We start from the raw sequence: 14,348 nt of genomic DNA, 5'->3' as shown, positions 1-14,348 counted from the left end.
GCTAGTCAATATGGTACTTAATTAGCGCGCGAAGGTATATAGTTCTTGATCAAGAGTAAGGTAGCTGGCCAGCCAACCCTAATGCAGATACTGAAGTTAGACCGCACCTCTAATCCCAGAGTATAGCGAAAAAGTCTAAATCTTCTGGCCCCTGTAATCTTGGGAGATCTCCCTAAATAAAGTAAATAAACAAAGCACGAGACTACATTACACATTATGAGGTTGAGCAGCCTGAGGGTTAGGGTTCCAAGTTGCGCGTTGTGTCCTTGCCATTCTAGTCTTGGCAGTTTTTTGAATGTTGGTCTACTGTGGTTGCGCGGAGTCCACTAACATGTCCCAATCCGGAGCGATCATACGTGTAGTTGAGCTGGCTGGAACGCCCTGCGTTTAACCCAATATCCCCGCGGAGACTGTTATTGCGATCTCCGAATTCTATGACAGCATATGAACGTCAAGCTGCGCTCGATTCCTGTTTTGATGATTTTTACCACTACTACTGTGGACTGCCCGAGGGGCTTATATTATTTATTATTTGGAAATTCGGTGTATCTCTTACAAGCTTTGTGTTATTAGTAGAGAAGCCTTCATCATTTATATAGTCGCATATTCAGGAAAACGTGATGGCAGTGCCCGTTGTCCAACTGAGATGTGGGGTCAAGGTTAGTATTAATGTCCCGCGCATGCATCTATGTGTCTGCCTCAAAAGGACGAGAAGCTGATTGATATCGTGAACGCAGAACGATGCTTGGGGCAAGAAGGGAAAGGAGTCACTCTCCGCGCGCCTTTGGGCGAAGACACCCGGCAATGGCCCAATTGACGAAAATCAGACGTATTCAGAGGTCTGCAAGAAGGGTTATACTATTCATTTGGCAACTGGCTGACATAATAGGTAAACAGTTGTGGATGGGCACGTACCCCAGTAATCCCTCCTTTGTACTGTCGAATGGGGAACTCCTTTCGGACTACATCAAGAAAAATCCACAAGTGGTCGGTGACGCTGTGATGGAACGCTGGGGAGCTGAGATTCCATTTTTACCCAAGGTAGAGTTCCCACATGTCGCATGATGTGCCGAATAGAAACAGAATTGCTAATCAAGCCAAAGATCCTCTCGTTCTCCAAAGCGCTTTCGGTCCAGATCCATCCAGATAAGGCACTCGCTGAAAAGCTGCATCACAAGGATCCCAAGAGGTTCGGCGATAGCAATCACAAGCCAGAGATAGCTGTTGCCCTATCGAAGTTCGAGCTATTCGTCGGCTGGAAGCCCCTCAACGACATCCAGGCACTCTTCAAACTGCCTGCATTAAAGCGTTATACTCCAGGCGGGAACCGTTTTGACGAGCAAACCCTCAAATGGATTTGCAAGGCCTTGTTGGAGGCTTCGCCGCAAATGGTGAGCGAGACCGTCAAGGAGGTCCAAAAGATCCCGACAGAGCAATTTGGGCCGTATCCGTATATTCCTTCCATGCTTCAGCGTCTGAGTGCCCAGTATACTGAATTCGACAATGGGAGCCTTGTCGCAGCCCTACTTATGAACTACATGACTCTTGGGCCCGGTGATGCAGTATACGTTCCGGCCGACAGTATCCACGCATATCTCTCGGGGGACATTGTTGAGTGTATGGCTCGCTCTGACAATGTGCTTAACGCTGGCTTCTGTCCCAGGGCCGATCGCAATAGTGTGGACTTGTTCACACAGGCTTTGACGTTCAAGCCACACAGTTCACAGGAGGCTGAGTTGCCGAGGAAAAGGAGCGATAAGGGATTAAGTGGCAGAACTGTAGAGTACGCTCCACCAATGAGCGAGTTCAATGTTCTTGCGACTTGTTTAGCTGCGGATCAAACTGAGACTCATAATGCCATACTTGGACCAAGCCTTATGATTGTCACCGAAGGGTCTGGCAAGATGGAGTTTCACGGAACCACGGCCACTCTAGAAGAAGGTCAAGTCTTCTTCGTCAGGCAGGGCATTTCTTTGCACTTCTCAACGCCGAAAAGCATGACCATTTACAGAGCTTACGCAGAGTAGGGGCGTTACAAATTTGTGACCGGAGAGTGATGCCGTATGCCATTTTCCATTCTTCCGTTCAGTGTTGATAACGAGAGACGCCCAATTTAGGCTTGACGCGGTTGTCTCCTGGAGAGTGGAAGCAGAAAAGGGGTTAAAGTATATAACATTGGCCAGGGCTGCAAGTTGACAAAAGAGCCATTGGCATGCTTGTTCGTTAGATGTTTGTTCTACAAAGAGTAGCCTATTTATCGACAGCTCGCTCATGGTGTTTTTGTTTTTGGTAATATTTTCAGTCTGCTTATATGAATTCGCATCGACTAAAAAGACCGTAAGCAAGTTCAGGTTGCTTAATGTGCCGTCATCTACATCTACGCGCGATCAGCTGGTGTGTCCCATGCCGCTTTCTGATCGCCGGTGTACTCGACCATGGTGTTTTATTGCGAAGCATGAACTCCAATCGCTCCATCGTTCAACGCATCTCCGACCTTTGAAGTTTAGTAAAGTCTAGATCATGGTAGCCTCCCAATTCAATACCAGGTATGCTCTATATGTAGGACTCGGGTAGTATAGCCTACAGCATCACTGGCTGTTATTAGGTCACATCCCGATTGTGCAATTATGACGGAGGGCCGAAAAAGCCACGGATCGACGTTGCTGATATCATCATCCGCCCTCGAGCACTTTAAGGGCATTCCATGTCGCTTTCATTGAGAACGCTTATACTATAACGCCTTATGCTGTTCTTATATTCGTATTATGGACTCGACGGCTTTGCAAGAACTGCTGGCAGACGGTATTAATGTATCATCCAGGGCCTCCTCAAACCATCTGCATCACACGTGGGCAAAGACGTTCTTCGCGCACCCCGAGCTTTACATCAAGCCCCGATCAGTGGAAGAAGTCCAGAATGTGGTGCGGCTCGCGCGGCGATATGATCGCCATTTGGTCACCGTGGGTAGTGGCCACTCTTACTCCGACCTGACTTGTACCGCCGACTGGATGATGAACCTTGACGAACTCAAAGAGATTCTACATGTCGATCGCCAGAATCGTCTTGTCACAGTCCAAGCGGGCATTCGATTGAGAGATTTGGGGAAGCAGCTAGAAGAGCACGGTTTGACGCTGACGAACATCGGTAGCATCGACGATCCATCTCTTGCTGGCGCCCTTGCGACCGGTACTCATGGTGGTTCGCTGCAACATGGGCTGATATCTGATAGCGTCGACTCTCTTCGCTTAGTTAGGGCCGATGGCGAACTAGTCAATTGCAGTACTGATTCGAACGTCGCATTATTTCGCGCCGCCTTGGTGTCGCTAGGTGCCGTGGGCGTAACCGTGGAGGTGACCTTGAAAGCCGACCATGCAGTCAACGTCAAGTGGAGGGAGTCAAGACAGCCATTGTCGACAGTTCTGGCTAACTGGCCCAGGCTCTGGGAGTCTCACGAATTCGTCCGAGTGAATCTCCTGCCCTACACGCAGAGTGCGATCGTCCTCACCGCTGATGCAACTGATCAACCTGTGCAAAGGCCCCCAACTTCGTTTGCCGGCAAAATCAGTGCCTATATTCAGGGTATGACGCTTGCCGTGTCAAATAAGCTCCCTCGGATATTGCCATGGATGGAATGGTTTGTTTCGGGTTTACAGTATGGTTTCGGAGCAAGGGCCAAAGCTAAAGAAGGCGTCTCGTTAGCTCGAGAATGCTTTCTGATGGACTTTCCTTACTCTCAACTGGCTGACGAATGGGCTTTGCCTCTCGAGCTAGGTCCAGAAGCTATCGTGCGTCTGTCTGCCTGGCTGAACGGGGACCAGGATGTGGCACAGATACCGGTCAGTTGCAAAAACATTTGGATCAACAGTCCTATAGAAATCAGGGCGGTCGATACGAGGGGCAATGAGAGGTCCAGGCCATATCTAGACCCAAGTTGCCGGAAAGGCCCCACGCTTTACATGAATGCGACGCTATGCCGTCCATTCCTGCAGGACCCGTACAGCCGTGCCGGATACTATGAAGCTTTCGAATTTCTTATGGGCCAGCTGCATGGACGTCCACACTGGGCAAAGAATTTCAGCACCGTCGGCGCCAGCGAGCTTCATCAGTCATATGGCGGCGACATGGATCAATGGGTGCGAATCCAGCGGGAAGTCGATCCGAAGGGGATGTTTCTCAATGCATGGCACCATCGGAATCTTCCTGTATCTTCTGCGCCTATATAGGATCAGCTGTGTAAACAATATTGAAAGATATTTCCGTACCCAGAAACCGACATTTACTCGTGGCAATGCGATTATGCTCAATATGCGACCGACGGCCTTTCGGGGTCAATTCGTCGTTGGGCCCAGGTCAACGTGGATAATACACAGGGTCTTGTTTAGTGCATTACATCGGAAGAGTAGGTTCTCCAGTCGATGTCCGCACTCGGTGAATGTTTCAGGTAACCTGCTCCTTCGTGTTGGAGTTCAGTTATTGATCATTTCGCCAGCGGGCAGCCACAGCGATGAGACGGATTTCTTCTTGTGGATAGGTGCTGGTGTCAATGCAGGCCGGTTTCCGCTTCGATAGGCAAGACAGTATGCAACTATTTTTGGTCATTCTTTCTGGTCACTACGTTAATGACACAAACACACCGCTACCGCCGGGTCGTCTTTTGCGCGCTATGCCATATCGACTGCCCAAATCTATCCTTTGCTAATAAAGCATTCCTCGCTGCTTGCCGGTAGCTCTCTGCTTCTTCATTCTCCGCAAAGCCAAACATGATGAAGAATTCATTAGTTAACGAAACCTCTATATTGGGGGCTTTCAGCCACACAGGATTCCTGCTAATGAATTATGAGAGTAAAGTGGATATAACACAACCGATAGGTCCTTGAACCGGATTTGGTTCGCAGCGCTGCTGCTCTAATTTGACATGTATGGACGACATCGTTGGAGGAGACCGAATAACTGGGGACGTAATGCACGCTACGTGTTAGTGCACAAATTGCTCATTATGGAAAAGAGTATACCACCCTGTACGACAGGAGCTGTTGTTGGTGTTATTAGCAAGTAGCCCCACAAGAAAATGCCAACATCAACTCACTCGATATCCCAAGCTTCCTGGTCAGGGCTGTGTTGAAAGGCCTCGTGTAAGTGAGCCGAGAAATGCAATATCTTTTTTGGTATAGTTATAATCTCGAACATCGACGGCAGATCTTCCCGACCGTACAGAAGGCGATCAAACCGAGGTCGTTGTTGTGATTAGTATTCACTAACAGCCCTTGATCCTACAACTGGTTAAGGCAGCGATCGATGATCACTAATCTCCAGAAAAGGCCGAAGTCACGATGGGTCCCTGCAGGCTACAGGGAGAGATCTATCCGTCGGGTTCGGCGCCTGTGAGATATGAGTGACGGGGCACTTTGCCTTTAAGCCGAGCTGTTCCCCCCTTGTTGTTTGTTCTAGCCTCAGAATCTTTCCTCGTCATTGAAACAAATGGACTGATCGTCAACTGCAGCGAACATGCCTACCCATTCAGCTCATCCACCAATTTCCATACCAGATGTAGATTTGTGGAGCTTTCTTTTTGAACGAAGAGATCTGGAATACCCCGAAGACCACGGTAAATATGCATCACAATTCCGACATTTCCAATTTGCTAATTAGGTAACACCCATTATAGCAATATTCGTGGACCTATCCAATGACAAGAAATACACATTTCGAACGCTCCGCCAGACCTCAATAGAAATCGGCCGCGGCCTCCTCACAAAATGGCAATGGCGAAAAGGCGACGTAATGGCCGTCTTCTCCCCCAACAGTGCAGACATCGCTGCTATGGTGGGCGCCACTCTTTGGGCAGGCGGCGTCGTCTGTCCCATCAATAATCTCTACACCGTCGACGAGCTCTGCTCGTTGCTCAAAAGTTCTGGCGCCAGAGCTCTCACCACCCACGTGAGCTGTCTTGATGTTGCCCGTCAGGCGGCGCTCATTGTAGGGTTACCATTCAATCGGATTATTCTTGTCGGGGATCCGGATGTGAAGGGGAAGGCGATACATTTTGAGGAATTGAAGGAGATGAGGGAGGTTGTGGGGAAAGCGAGAATGGAGCCCAGTGAAGATTTGGCGTTTCTGGTGTATTCATTCCTCTGGGACGACGGGACTCCCCAAGGGGGTTATGCTCAGCCATGAAAATATCGTGGCCAATGTCCTACAGGGTCACTCTGCGGAGAGGGATGCGATGAATTGGAGGGATGACTCTATGATTTCATTTTTGCCTATGTTTCATATCTATGGTGAGTCCTCAGACCATGGTGTTATGGTGTTTCTTGTGAAAGTTGCTAAACCGAGTGCTCAGGCATCGCAGCTCTGATATTCCACCCAATTTATAGAGGGGTAACGATGCACATAATGCAGCGCTTCGACTTGGAGAAATTCCTATCCGCGATCCAGTCCTACAAGGTCTCAATCGCATATGTCGTCCCACCAATTGTGCTTCTCCTCGCAAAGCATCCCCTCGTTGACAAATTCGACTTGAGGTCGCTGCGAATGATGCATTCCGCAGCAGCACCACTCACACAAGACTTGATCGATATGATATATTCTCGACTAAAGGTACCCATTAAGCAAAGTTACGGCATGTCAGAGGCCGCACCCGCAATATCATCACTGGTGAGCCCAACCATTCGTACACCGTTTCTCAAATGCCAATTTTGAGCGATCAATACTAACGAGCATCCAGAACACTGCAGATTGGAACAATCCCGCCGGCTCAGTCGGCAAACTCATGCCGTCGATGTCCCTCAAGATCGTCTCCAATGGAAGCGAAGTCGTCGCCGGGCAAGAAGGCGAGATCTGTCTCCGTGGTCCAAACATCTTCAAAGGCTACTACCAGAACCCCTCCGCAACGGCGGAAGCACTCACCACCGATGGCTGGTTCCGCACTGGGGACATCGGGTATATCGACGCCTCGGGCAACTTATTCCTCACCGACCGCTTCAAAGAGCTCATCAAGTACAACGGGTTTCAAGTTGCGCCATCTCAGTTAGAGGGGATGTTGCTAGGCCATCCGGCAGTCGACGATGTCGCTGTTATCGGCGTATATAGCAGAGAGAGGGCGACGGAGTTACCGCGGGCGTATGTAGTCCTGAGTAAGGGGTATGAGGCGGGGGATGAAGTAGAGAAGGAGATTATGCAGTGGATTGATGGCAGGGTGGCACCCCATAAGCGGCTAAGGGGGGGCATGAGGTTTGTGGAGACTATTCCAAAGAGTGCTGCCGGGAAAGTTCTGCGACGGATCTTGGTGGAGCAGGCGAAGTTGGAAGATGCGGCAAAGGTGCCGTCGAAGCTATGATCTCAACATATACACTCGTGTCTTGCTTCGGAGAAACAAGTATTTACAAAGCACCAACATTCTCTGCCTCAGGCATCGAGAACAGCCCCTGTATCCTCGTCCTTCAGCTATTCCATCGTGTATCTAGCACGCAACCAGCTCGATTCGGACCCTGCCCCTAACATATATATTAGCTTTACCCCTCTAACTCCTAGCTAAGAAATCCGCTATCTCTAGGTATTTAATCTAGGGACACTGTCACGTTTTAACACCGCCCCTATTTGTCCCCATTTGGCAAGCGTACTGGATGCAAATCAACCAATAAAAACCTACCGCAGAGTCATCAAAATCCTTCTGTCACTTCGATTCTTTTCTCTTTCCAACCTACACTCAATATGCCTGATCCAGCTACCCTCCCTCGCGAACTGTTCTTACAGGTCCTGTACCATGTCCTCGGCGACAGCCCCGACCAGTGGCCGCATCGGCCGATTCAAGTTCCCCCAGAGTGGTGCCTCGTCAATCGAAACTGGTACCGGGCTGCGACCCCGCTGCTCTACTCTTGGTTTGAATTCGACGGCCACCCAGGCAAGATCTACTCGTTATGGGTATTCTGGCTTACCATTCTGGAACGCCCTGACCTCGCCGTCCATGTTCGACATCTCCGACTGCTCACTCAGTTCAAGGCCCCTCGACTCCCTGAAGACGCTGCTGGAATGTACAGGGAAGCGGCACCACTCGCAAAGAAAAAACTAGCTGAAGCCGGCCTCGGAAATGTGGGTGACCCTGAAGGTGACTTGAATCAGGGAAATAACTTGCCTATACTAGCCCTGATTCTCCTATATTGTCCGCGACTTGTCTCTCTGGCACTCCACGTCGCAGTAGTCGACCCCTACCTGGATGCGCTTCTCGCCAGCGCTGTTATTCGACACTGGGAAACTGGCAATGCGCCTCTGAGGTTAGCATTCCAGTCCCTGCGAAGACTCCATATCGCGACCGACGAAGAAGCCTCCCCGAGCGATGGTTCCCCGTCCTCCATCGCTGTGGAGCTAACAGGTAAACGACGGCCATCGTGTATTGGAAAGCGCAGGCCATTTCTGCGTCTGCCTAACCTGCAGGAGTTGCGTCTGATTGACGCAGTGCTAGAATCTGATGTGGACACTCCGTCAGAGGATACCTCACTGACCGAACTCACGATCGTCTTCAATTCCCCTGTTGAGAATCTACGGCCGGTGCTGCAATATACTACCAAGCTAACCAAGCTTTCCTTGTCACTAGACACTGTCAACGAACAATTCGACGTATCAATACACCAGAAACTATGGGATGCCATACTCCCTCTCCGACATCAACTCGAATACCTAGATCTATTCGAGCCCCCAAAACCGGTTCCCTGGAACAAGCGGCACGAGCTGCCAAAGCCGTTCCTCTTGAACGACCACCTCTCCTTTTGCTGCCCTTTATACCAATTCACGAAACTCCGCCAACTCTGCATCACACCACGACTACTCTTAGGCAATAACTGTGCCCACACCCCATCTCTAAAATTCGTCAGCCACCTCCCACGAAGCCTACAATCATTCGCACTATACGGTCGCTCCTCCCAACGAATCATCGAGGGTATCGAGTGTCTCGAGGACGAAATATCCGCAATCCCATTGAACAAACCACTCCTCCTCCCACTCCTCCTCTCCATCGTCATCGACTCTCCGAACCCACCACGTCGATTACAGCATCTTTGGCGAAGTAATGTCCCCGGCAAGCACATAGCAGACATCTGTGTCAGAAAGCGGATTATGTGGCACACCAATTCTGGCCTGCTTCTCCTCGAGGGCGGACGCAAGACGTTCTTTGCAATAAGGACGCATAATAATATCCCGACTTCTCCGGACAATACGCTTGCGCGGTTGAAGAAGCGCCGCGCAGCGGATATTGTTCCTATGGGGTTGAATGTGCAGGGGTATCGGGGGGTGCTGAACGAGTCGAGTTTTGACAAATGGGCTAAGAGGGTAGGTGTTTGGGAGCCTGGTGAGGATGGTCGTATGTGGGGGCCTGCTCCGGAGTGGTAAGTATAGTTGTAGACGGGAACCGTGGTAAATGATTTAGTGTAGCAGAGTTCGCACCAGGTAGGTTTGTAGATGCCGCTTATCAAAAAAAAAAAAAAAAAAACTGTTTTGATCGAACACGTTAGGAAGAATTACAATGTACCGGGCAGTCCGAAGATATATATCGTTAGGGCGACGGCCTCTTCCAGGGCAATCAAATGTAGGTCTGTAAGACGCCCTCCTGTAAGAACAACCAGTGAAATCCAAAATTCCTAGGACCGTGCTCTTCCGAGAATTAATGGATAAGCCCCGGTCCGTTACCCACAATCCAGCCGGAAAGTCCGGTTCTGACACTTCCAGACTTATAAATACTGGCAGGTTCGTCAGGTTGAGCCAACTTGCAAGATGCCTGTGGTCCCGCTGGCGAGTGGCGTGCAGATCAGACCCTCTTCCAGGCACTACTCTAGAGCAGCCATAATAGACGTCGTCTTATTCAGCGCCACCAATTCTGCGTTCCATTTCTGCAGGCAAATGAGGCCCACCCAGTATAGCTTCAAGTGGGCGAGTGGGTGGGAGGTTCGAGCACGCGGCATATTCATCTCCATGCGCAGAAGTGAGGCCAGGCCTGCTCGTTCCTTGGTTAAGCTGGTCCTTCTATCGCAGGCTATGAACATTGCCATAAACTAGATTACTGCTTTGATATCCGCACCAAACCTTCAGCCTAATAAGCTGGCAGAAATACCCTGACTCAGGCCAATTCCCCCTGTTCTAGAACATCCATCTTGACCACAACAGCAAGATGGCTGTAATTGGCCTAATAAGTTTCAGTATCTTCTGCGTACATCTCCTCTTTAATTATAATCTTGGGCTTCGCGACCTACTCCCTTATCTGAGCTTTCACAGCATGGACACTTAAAGAGCCATGACAGGTATAATATATTTTTGTCTATAATAGTGCTCAATGAAGTCATCATTAGGGAAGCAAGGAGGGGGGGACAGTCCGTTCATTAATAATAATAGCCGGAAGTTGATTGTTCATGGGATTGGAGGGACCTGTTACGCGGTATGAAATATATAATGGGGCACTTGGGCAGCGATTACAAGCTAGGAGGAACAAATGGAAATACGGCATTTTATGGCCTCTATAGCAGTCATTTTCAGGCTCATTATCACAGGTCCTCACAATTAGATCGTAATTGCATTTAATACCTAGAGATAGCAGATTTCTTAGCTAGGCGTTGGAGGGGCGAAGCCAATATGTGTGCATAACACCCATACTCGTGGAAGGAACATGGAACTGTTCATTCGTGGAACCCACCTTACGGCCATCTATCTCGGTTCTCTTGCGGCGATCACAGTCATTAATGTGGAGCGGCGTATGGCCTGAAATCTTCTGCCTCCAGGGATGCGTACTGGAATTTCCAAAAAGAAGATGCATGAACTATATCCGAGCCAGCTGNGGTCGAGCTGTGCCGTGCTAGATGAGCGTCGTCTCCGGTGCACCCAAGTAACTATCCAAGGTCTCCTCAAGCGAGAGAACTATCTTTTCCAGGTAAACTTCGGGTGAATTCACCTGCCATCTCAAGGTATGTCTCCCAACACCCAGCGCTCCGAACTCAACATCTCTCTTCCAAACATGATCCGCAACGGCCTCGGCCCAGCCAGGAGGTGTATCCCCAGGCTCGTCGGGCTCGCCAAGCACTCTTGTGAATGTAGCGTCTTCTCCATCTAGAGCTAGTGAGTACATCATGGGTAGGTCTGGATGGGTGTCAAGGGCACCGTTGATGTATACAGTGGCGTTGAACGGTTCCGTTGCGTTGAAGATGTAAAAGTCATATTCCACCCATGCGGACTTTGTGCTATTCTGTAACTCTCGGAATCTCGTGTATGGACGGAGGGCAATCGAGCCGGATCGAGACCGAGACCCTAGATATTCTATGTGATTGAAGGAGACGGCGCCAGATGATGAACGCTGATAGTGTGGTGCTTCGATTGAGACAAAACCGTTGGACTCGGGGAAGCCGATGAAGCCGTCCGGCACGCGGTGGTTACGGATGGGGATATGGATGAGGTCAAAGTAGGGTGGTGACGGGTCCCATTCTACACGCAACTGCACTGTGTCGGAGAAGTTTGTTGGCACGTTCGGCCAGTCAATAGACACTTCGAGACGTTCTTCCGGGTGGTGCATTGAAAGTTCACCTGATGTCTTTGACATGTTAATCCACGCGTAGGGGGTTTCGATGGTCCATTTCAGAGGTTTTCGATGGTCACCACGGTGAAATAGCTCGATGATCCGAGTTGATGGCCCATATGGATCCATCATTGGCATAACCGGGGAGAATCCTTGGTCGGTGGGCAATGACGGGGGGATGGAGGCGCAGATTCGTGCCTGTCTGTACGCTCCTAGAGACTGCTCCACGTATATCCCAAGGTTTCCAAAGGCGTAGTCAAAGTCCTGCCTCAGCTGCACGTAGGACAGGTTGGCAAGCACATCGCGAGATGACGGCCGCCAGTCAGCTACCTCCATATCGAATTTGGGAGTAGACATTATGCCGTCCCATTTGCCATCTGCCATGCTGTCATACTCAAGGACCAAGTTGTAGTCATCCTCGAAATTATCCAGGACCTGTTGCGCTACCTGGTTGGCTGAGTTTCGCCGCTCAAAGCTATATTGGCGGTTTCTCCCTTGGCCGAGCAGGATCCTGTAGTAATTATACCCAGCTTGCGCAGGATAAAGTAGGAGGTGATAGAGGGCATCGCGGCGTTCTGCCGGGATTCTGTCATAGATGCCTTGCGAAGTTTCTGCAAGGATCCTCCAGTCGTCAAGCACACGCTCTGCCTCGCGGAAGTTCAGAATGGAGTATGTCGTTGGTTCAAGCATTTCAAATTTGCGAAGGCCAGCCAGATGACTGTATTCCAGCAAGGCCCCCGATATGCTTTCTGCATACTCTTCCCCAAATTCCCGAGCAGCCAGTGCCCTGAGGTATGAAGGTATTGTGCTGAAATCGAGGCGCGACGCATCCCATGCCAGGTCCATCGCGAAGGATAGCGGAATCTCTACGGGCTTGATATCGCCGACGTTTATCACCCAGATCCTATCCGCACCGCGCTCATGCGCTTGGGACAGCTCTTTGTAAATTTTCGGCTGGAATAATGCATTAGCCTCTGCTTCATTGTGCTTCATGCGGAACTTACCAGGTTATTGTTGTTTTGCCATTTCCAACTCTTGGGGCGTCCAACGTAGTCGAAATTATAATACAACTGCCATCGGTCAATATCGGGCATTTCGGCCTTTGGGATGCTGTCAACATACGCCAATACCCCCGGCTCTCTTCCTTTCCTCGTCGGTTGGAAGCCGTTGGATGTTGCCCCAGTTACCATCTGTGAATATCAAGGTCACGTCGTCAGGAGGGACCAAGCCAGCTGCATAGTATGTCATAACCTCTTTGTACACGGTCCACGCCTGTAGGGCTGAGTTATGGCCATAGTAATCAGTTAGCCATTCCCGTTGCTGAGTGAATACCTCTCTCAGTACCGCAATAGGATCATCAGCGTCAATAGGCGAATCGTTCTCTCCACGCATGCCGAGGGTGAAGTATGTCTCGTTGCCTCCTGCACGTTGTATTCCTTGACGCATAAACCTGGTGACATTCTCGTTATTGTTCACCCAGTCCCAGTCACCCAGACTCGGGTCCTCCTTCCATTCATTCGATGCCCTCTGCATCGGCTCTGCGTGGCTTGTGGAAACAACGATCCCATAGTCATCCGCCAGCTGCCGGTTTCGCGGGTCGTCTGTGAAGAACATCCTGCCTGGCGTAGGGATGGACGACCCTCACATTGCAGGCCACATAAAATTGGCCTTCAGCCGGATGAGGAGGTCAAAGACGTGCTTGTAGAACTCGGCGTCGAAGGTGTAGTTTGTTCTATTTCCCTTCTTCGCCCACCAGCTGGTGAGGGCGGGTGCTTCATCGTTGATGAATATCCCGCGGTACCGTACGCTCGGCTCGCCGTGAGTTGTAGATTTATCGAGGATATAGATCTTGTCGTGCTTCGCTGTGGGTACGTCAGCCCAGAAATGCAGTCTAGATCCTGTGAGCTTCCATCTGGTCTACTGAGCATCGGTTCGAACCTACGGAGATTTCCCCATCTGCTCTGCAAGCGTGAATACGCCGTACATGGTACCTCGCTTGTCACTTCCGGTTATTAATAGCGCATGTTCAATCCCTGGGAGAGGGCTTTGGACAACCGCAGTCCGGAACGTTTCCCATTTGCCCTGGATGTCTTCGACAACCGCCCTGCCCTCGGCGACAAGCTTGGATACCAGTGGCGAGTCCACTGTCGCGGCGATAATGGCTACAGGGTGAGCTGATGCTTCTGGCTGCCGTTCTCCATCCCATTCCAGAATCTGTGGCCTTGTTCCAGTAATCTCCTCCATATCTTCAGCCAAACTGTCTGTGGCAATCTGGACGCCGATAGGGTCGCTCGCGTCTCGTAGTATCACAGCATTGTCGATTTCAAGTGCTCCCGGAGCATCCTGGAATGCTACCAGTGGCTCTTCTAACAGTGAACTTACAATCCCCCAAAGGAAGATAATGACAAAATAACATTTATTCATGTTGACACGGCCGTAACCGGAACTTCTGTGTATGATCCAACAACGGGCACTATATGTATATAGGAACGACCCCATCTGCATCTCTAATTTGCAGGCTGATTCGTGGAAAATCAACAAGGGTCCCCTTTCCTTGTCTCTCTCCTTTCTATCCCGATTAGCTAATTACGGAGTATGGGGCGGACCCTCGCTTGCTGCAGTGAATACATCCAATTCGTCGGATATGATGAAGTATACAGAGACTCGGTTGTTGTTGGCTTGGTAGAAAGATTAGCCTGCTGATCGTAGGATCCCCCCAGGCCATCCCCGGGACATCTCTCCCCGCAAATGCACGAACCCTAGATGTCTCTATGTATCGGCATTTGATTCTAGGGAAGAG

General features: G+C 50.2%; 5 protein-coding genes across 5 annotated transcripts; 4 read left to right on the top strand and 1 right to left on the bottom strand.

The window, feature by feature from the left end:
- Positions 1-564: 564 nt before the first annotated feature.
- On the top strand, positions 565-2,318 carry ASPSYDRAFT_42073 (uncharacterized protein). The gene is made up of 4 exons (XM_040846403.1): positions 565-659; positions 738-839; positions 898-1,041; positions 1,104-2,318. Exons 1-4 carry the CDS (start codon positions 621-623, stop codon positions 2,025-2,027), a joined length of 1,209 nt encoding a protein of 402 aa, XP_040704156.1. The 5' UTR covers positions 565-620; the 3' UTR covers positions 2,028-2,318.
- Positions 2,319-2,339: 21 nt separating this feature from the next.
- Positions 2,340-4,162, top strand: ASPSYDRAFT_42072 (uncharacterized protein). The gene is made up of 2 exons (XM_040846402.1): positions 2,340-3,678; positions 3,732-4,162. Exons 1-2 carry the CDS (start codon positions 2,766-2,768, stop codon positions 3,743-3,745), a joined length of 927 nt encoding a protein of 308 aa, XP_040704155.1. The 5' UTR covers positions 2,340-2,765; the 3' UTR covers positions 3,746-4,162.
- Positions 4,163-5,505: 1,343 nt separating this feature from the next.
- ASPSYDRAFT_55950 (acyl--CoA ligase) lies at positions 5,506-7,336 on the top strand (the record flags this gene model as incomplete). Its single annotated transcript, XM_040849119.1, has 5 exons — positions 5,506-5,605; positions 5,666-6,117; positions 6,155-6,278; positions 6,341-6,654; positions 6,725-7,336. The coding sequence occupies 5 exons, from the start codon at positions 5,506-5,508 to the stop codon at positions 7,334-7,336; spliced, it is 1,602 nt and encodes a 533-aa protein (XP_040704154.1).
- Positions 7,337-7,689: 353 nt separating this feature from the next.
- On the top strand, positions 7,690-9,442 carry ASPSYDRAFT_42068 (uncharacterized protein). Its single transcript, XM_040846400.1, has one exon. The coding sequence runs from the start codon at positions 7,711-7,713 to the stop codon at positions 9,379-9,381; it is 1,671 nt and encodes a 556-aa protein (XP_040704153.1). The 5' UTR covers positions 7,690-7,710; the 3' UTR covers positions 9,382-9,442.
- A 1,392-nt stretch (positions 9,443-10,834) lies between these two features.
- ASPSYDRAFT_76868 (uncharacterized protein) lies at positions 10,835-13,972 on the bottom strand (the record flags this gene model as incomplete). The annotated part of the gene is made up of 5 exons (XM_040850873.1): positions 10,835-12,502; positions 12,553-12,618; positions 12,671-13,163; positions 13,194-13,439; positions 13,491-13,972. The coding sequence occupies 5 exons, from the start codon at positions 13,970-13,972 to the stop codon at positions 10,835-10,837; spliced, it is 2,955 nt and encodes a 984-aa protein (XP_040704152.1).
- Between the last annotated feature and the right edge of the window lie 376 nt (positions 13,973-14,348).

This window comes from Aspergillus sydowii (assembly GCF_001890705.1).
Source record: "Aspergillus sydowii CBS 593.65 unplaced genomic scaffold ASPSYscaffold_3, whole genome shotgun sequence".
Taxonomy (NCBI): Eukaryota; Fungi; Ascomycota; class Eurotiomycetes; order Eurotiales; family Aspergillaceae; genus Aspergillus; species Aspergillus sydowii.
The sequence above is the reverse complement of the archived record's forward strand: the minus strand, read 5'-3'. Positions and strand labels throughout refer to the sequence as shown.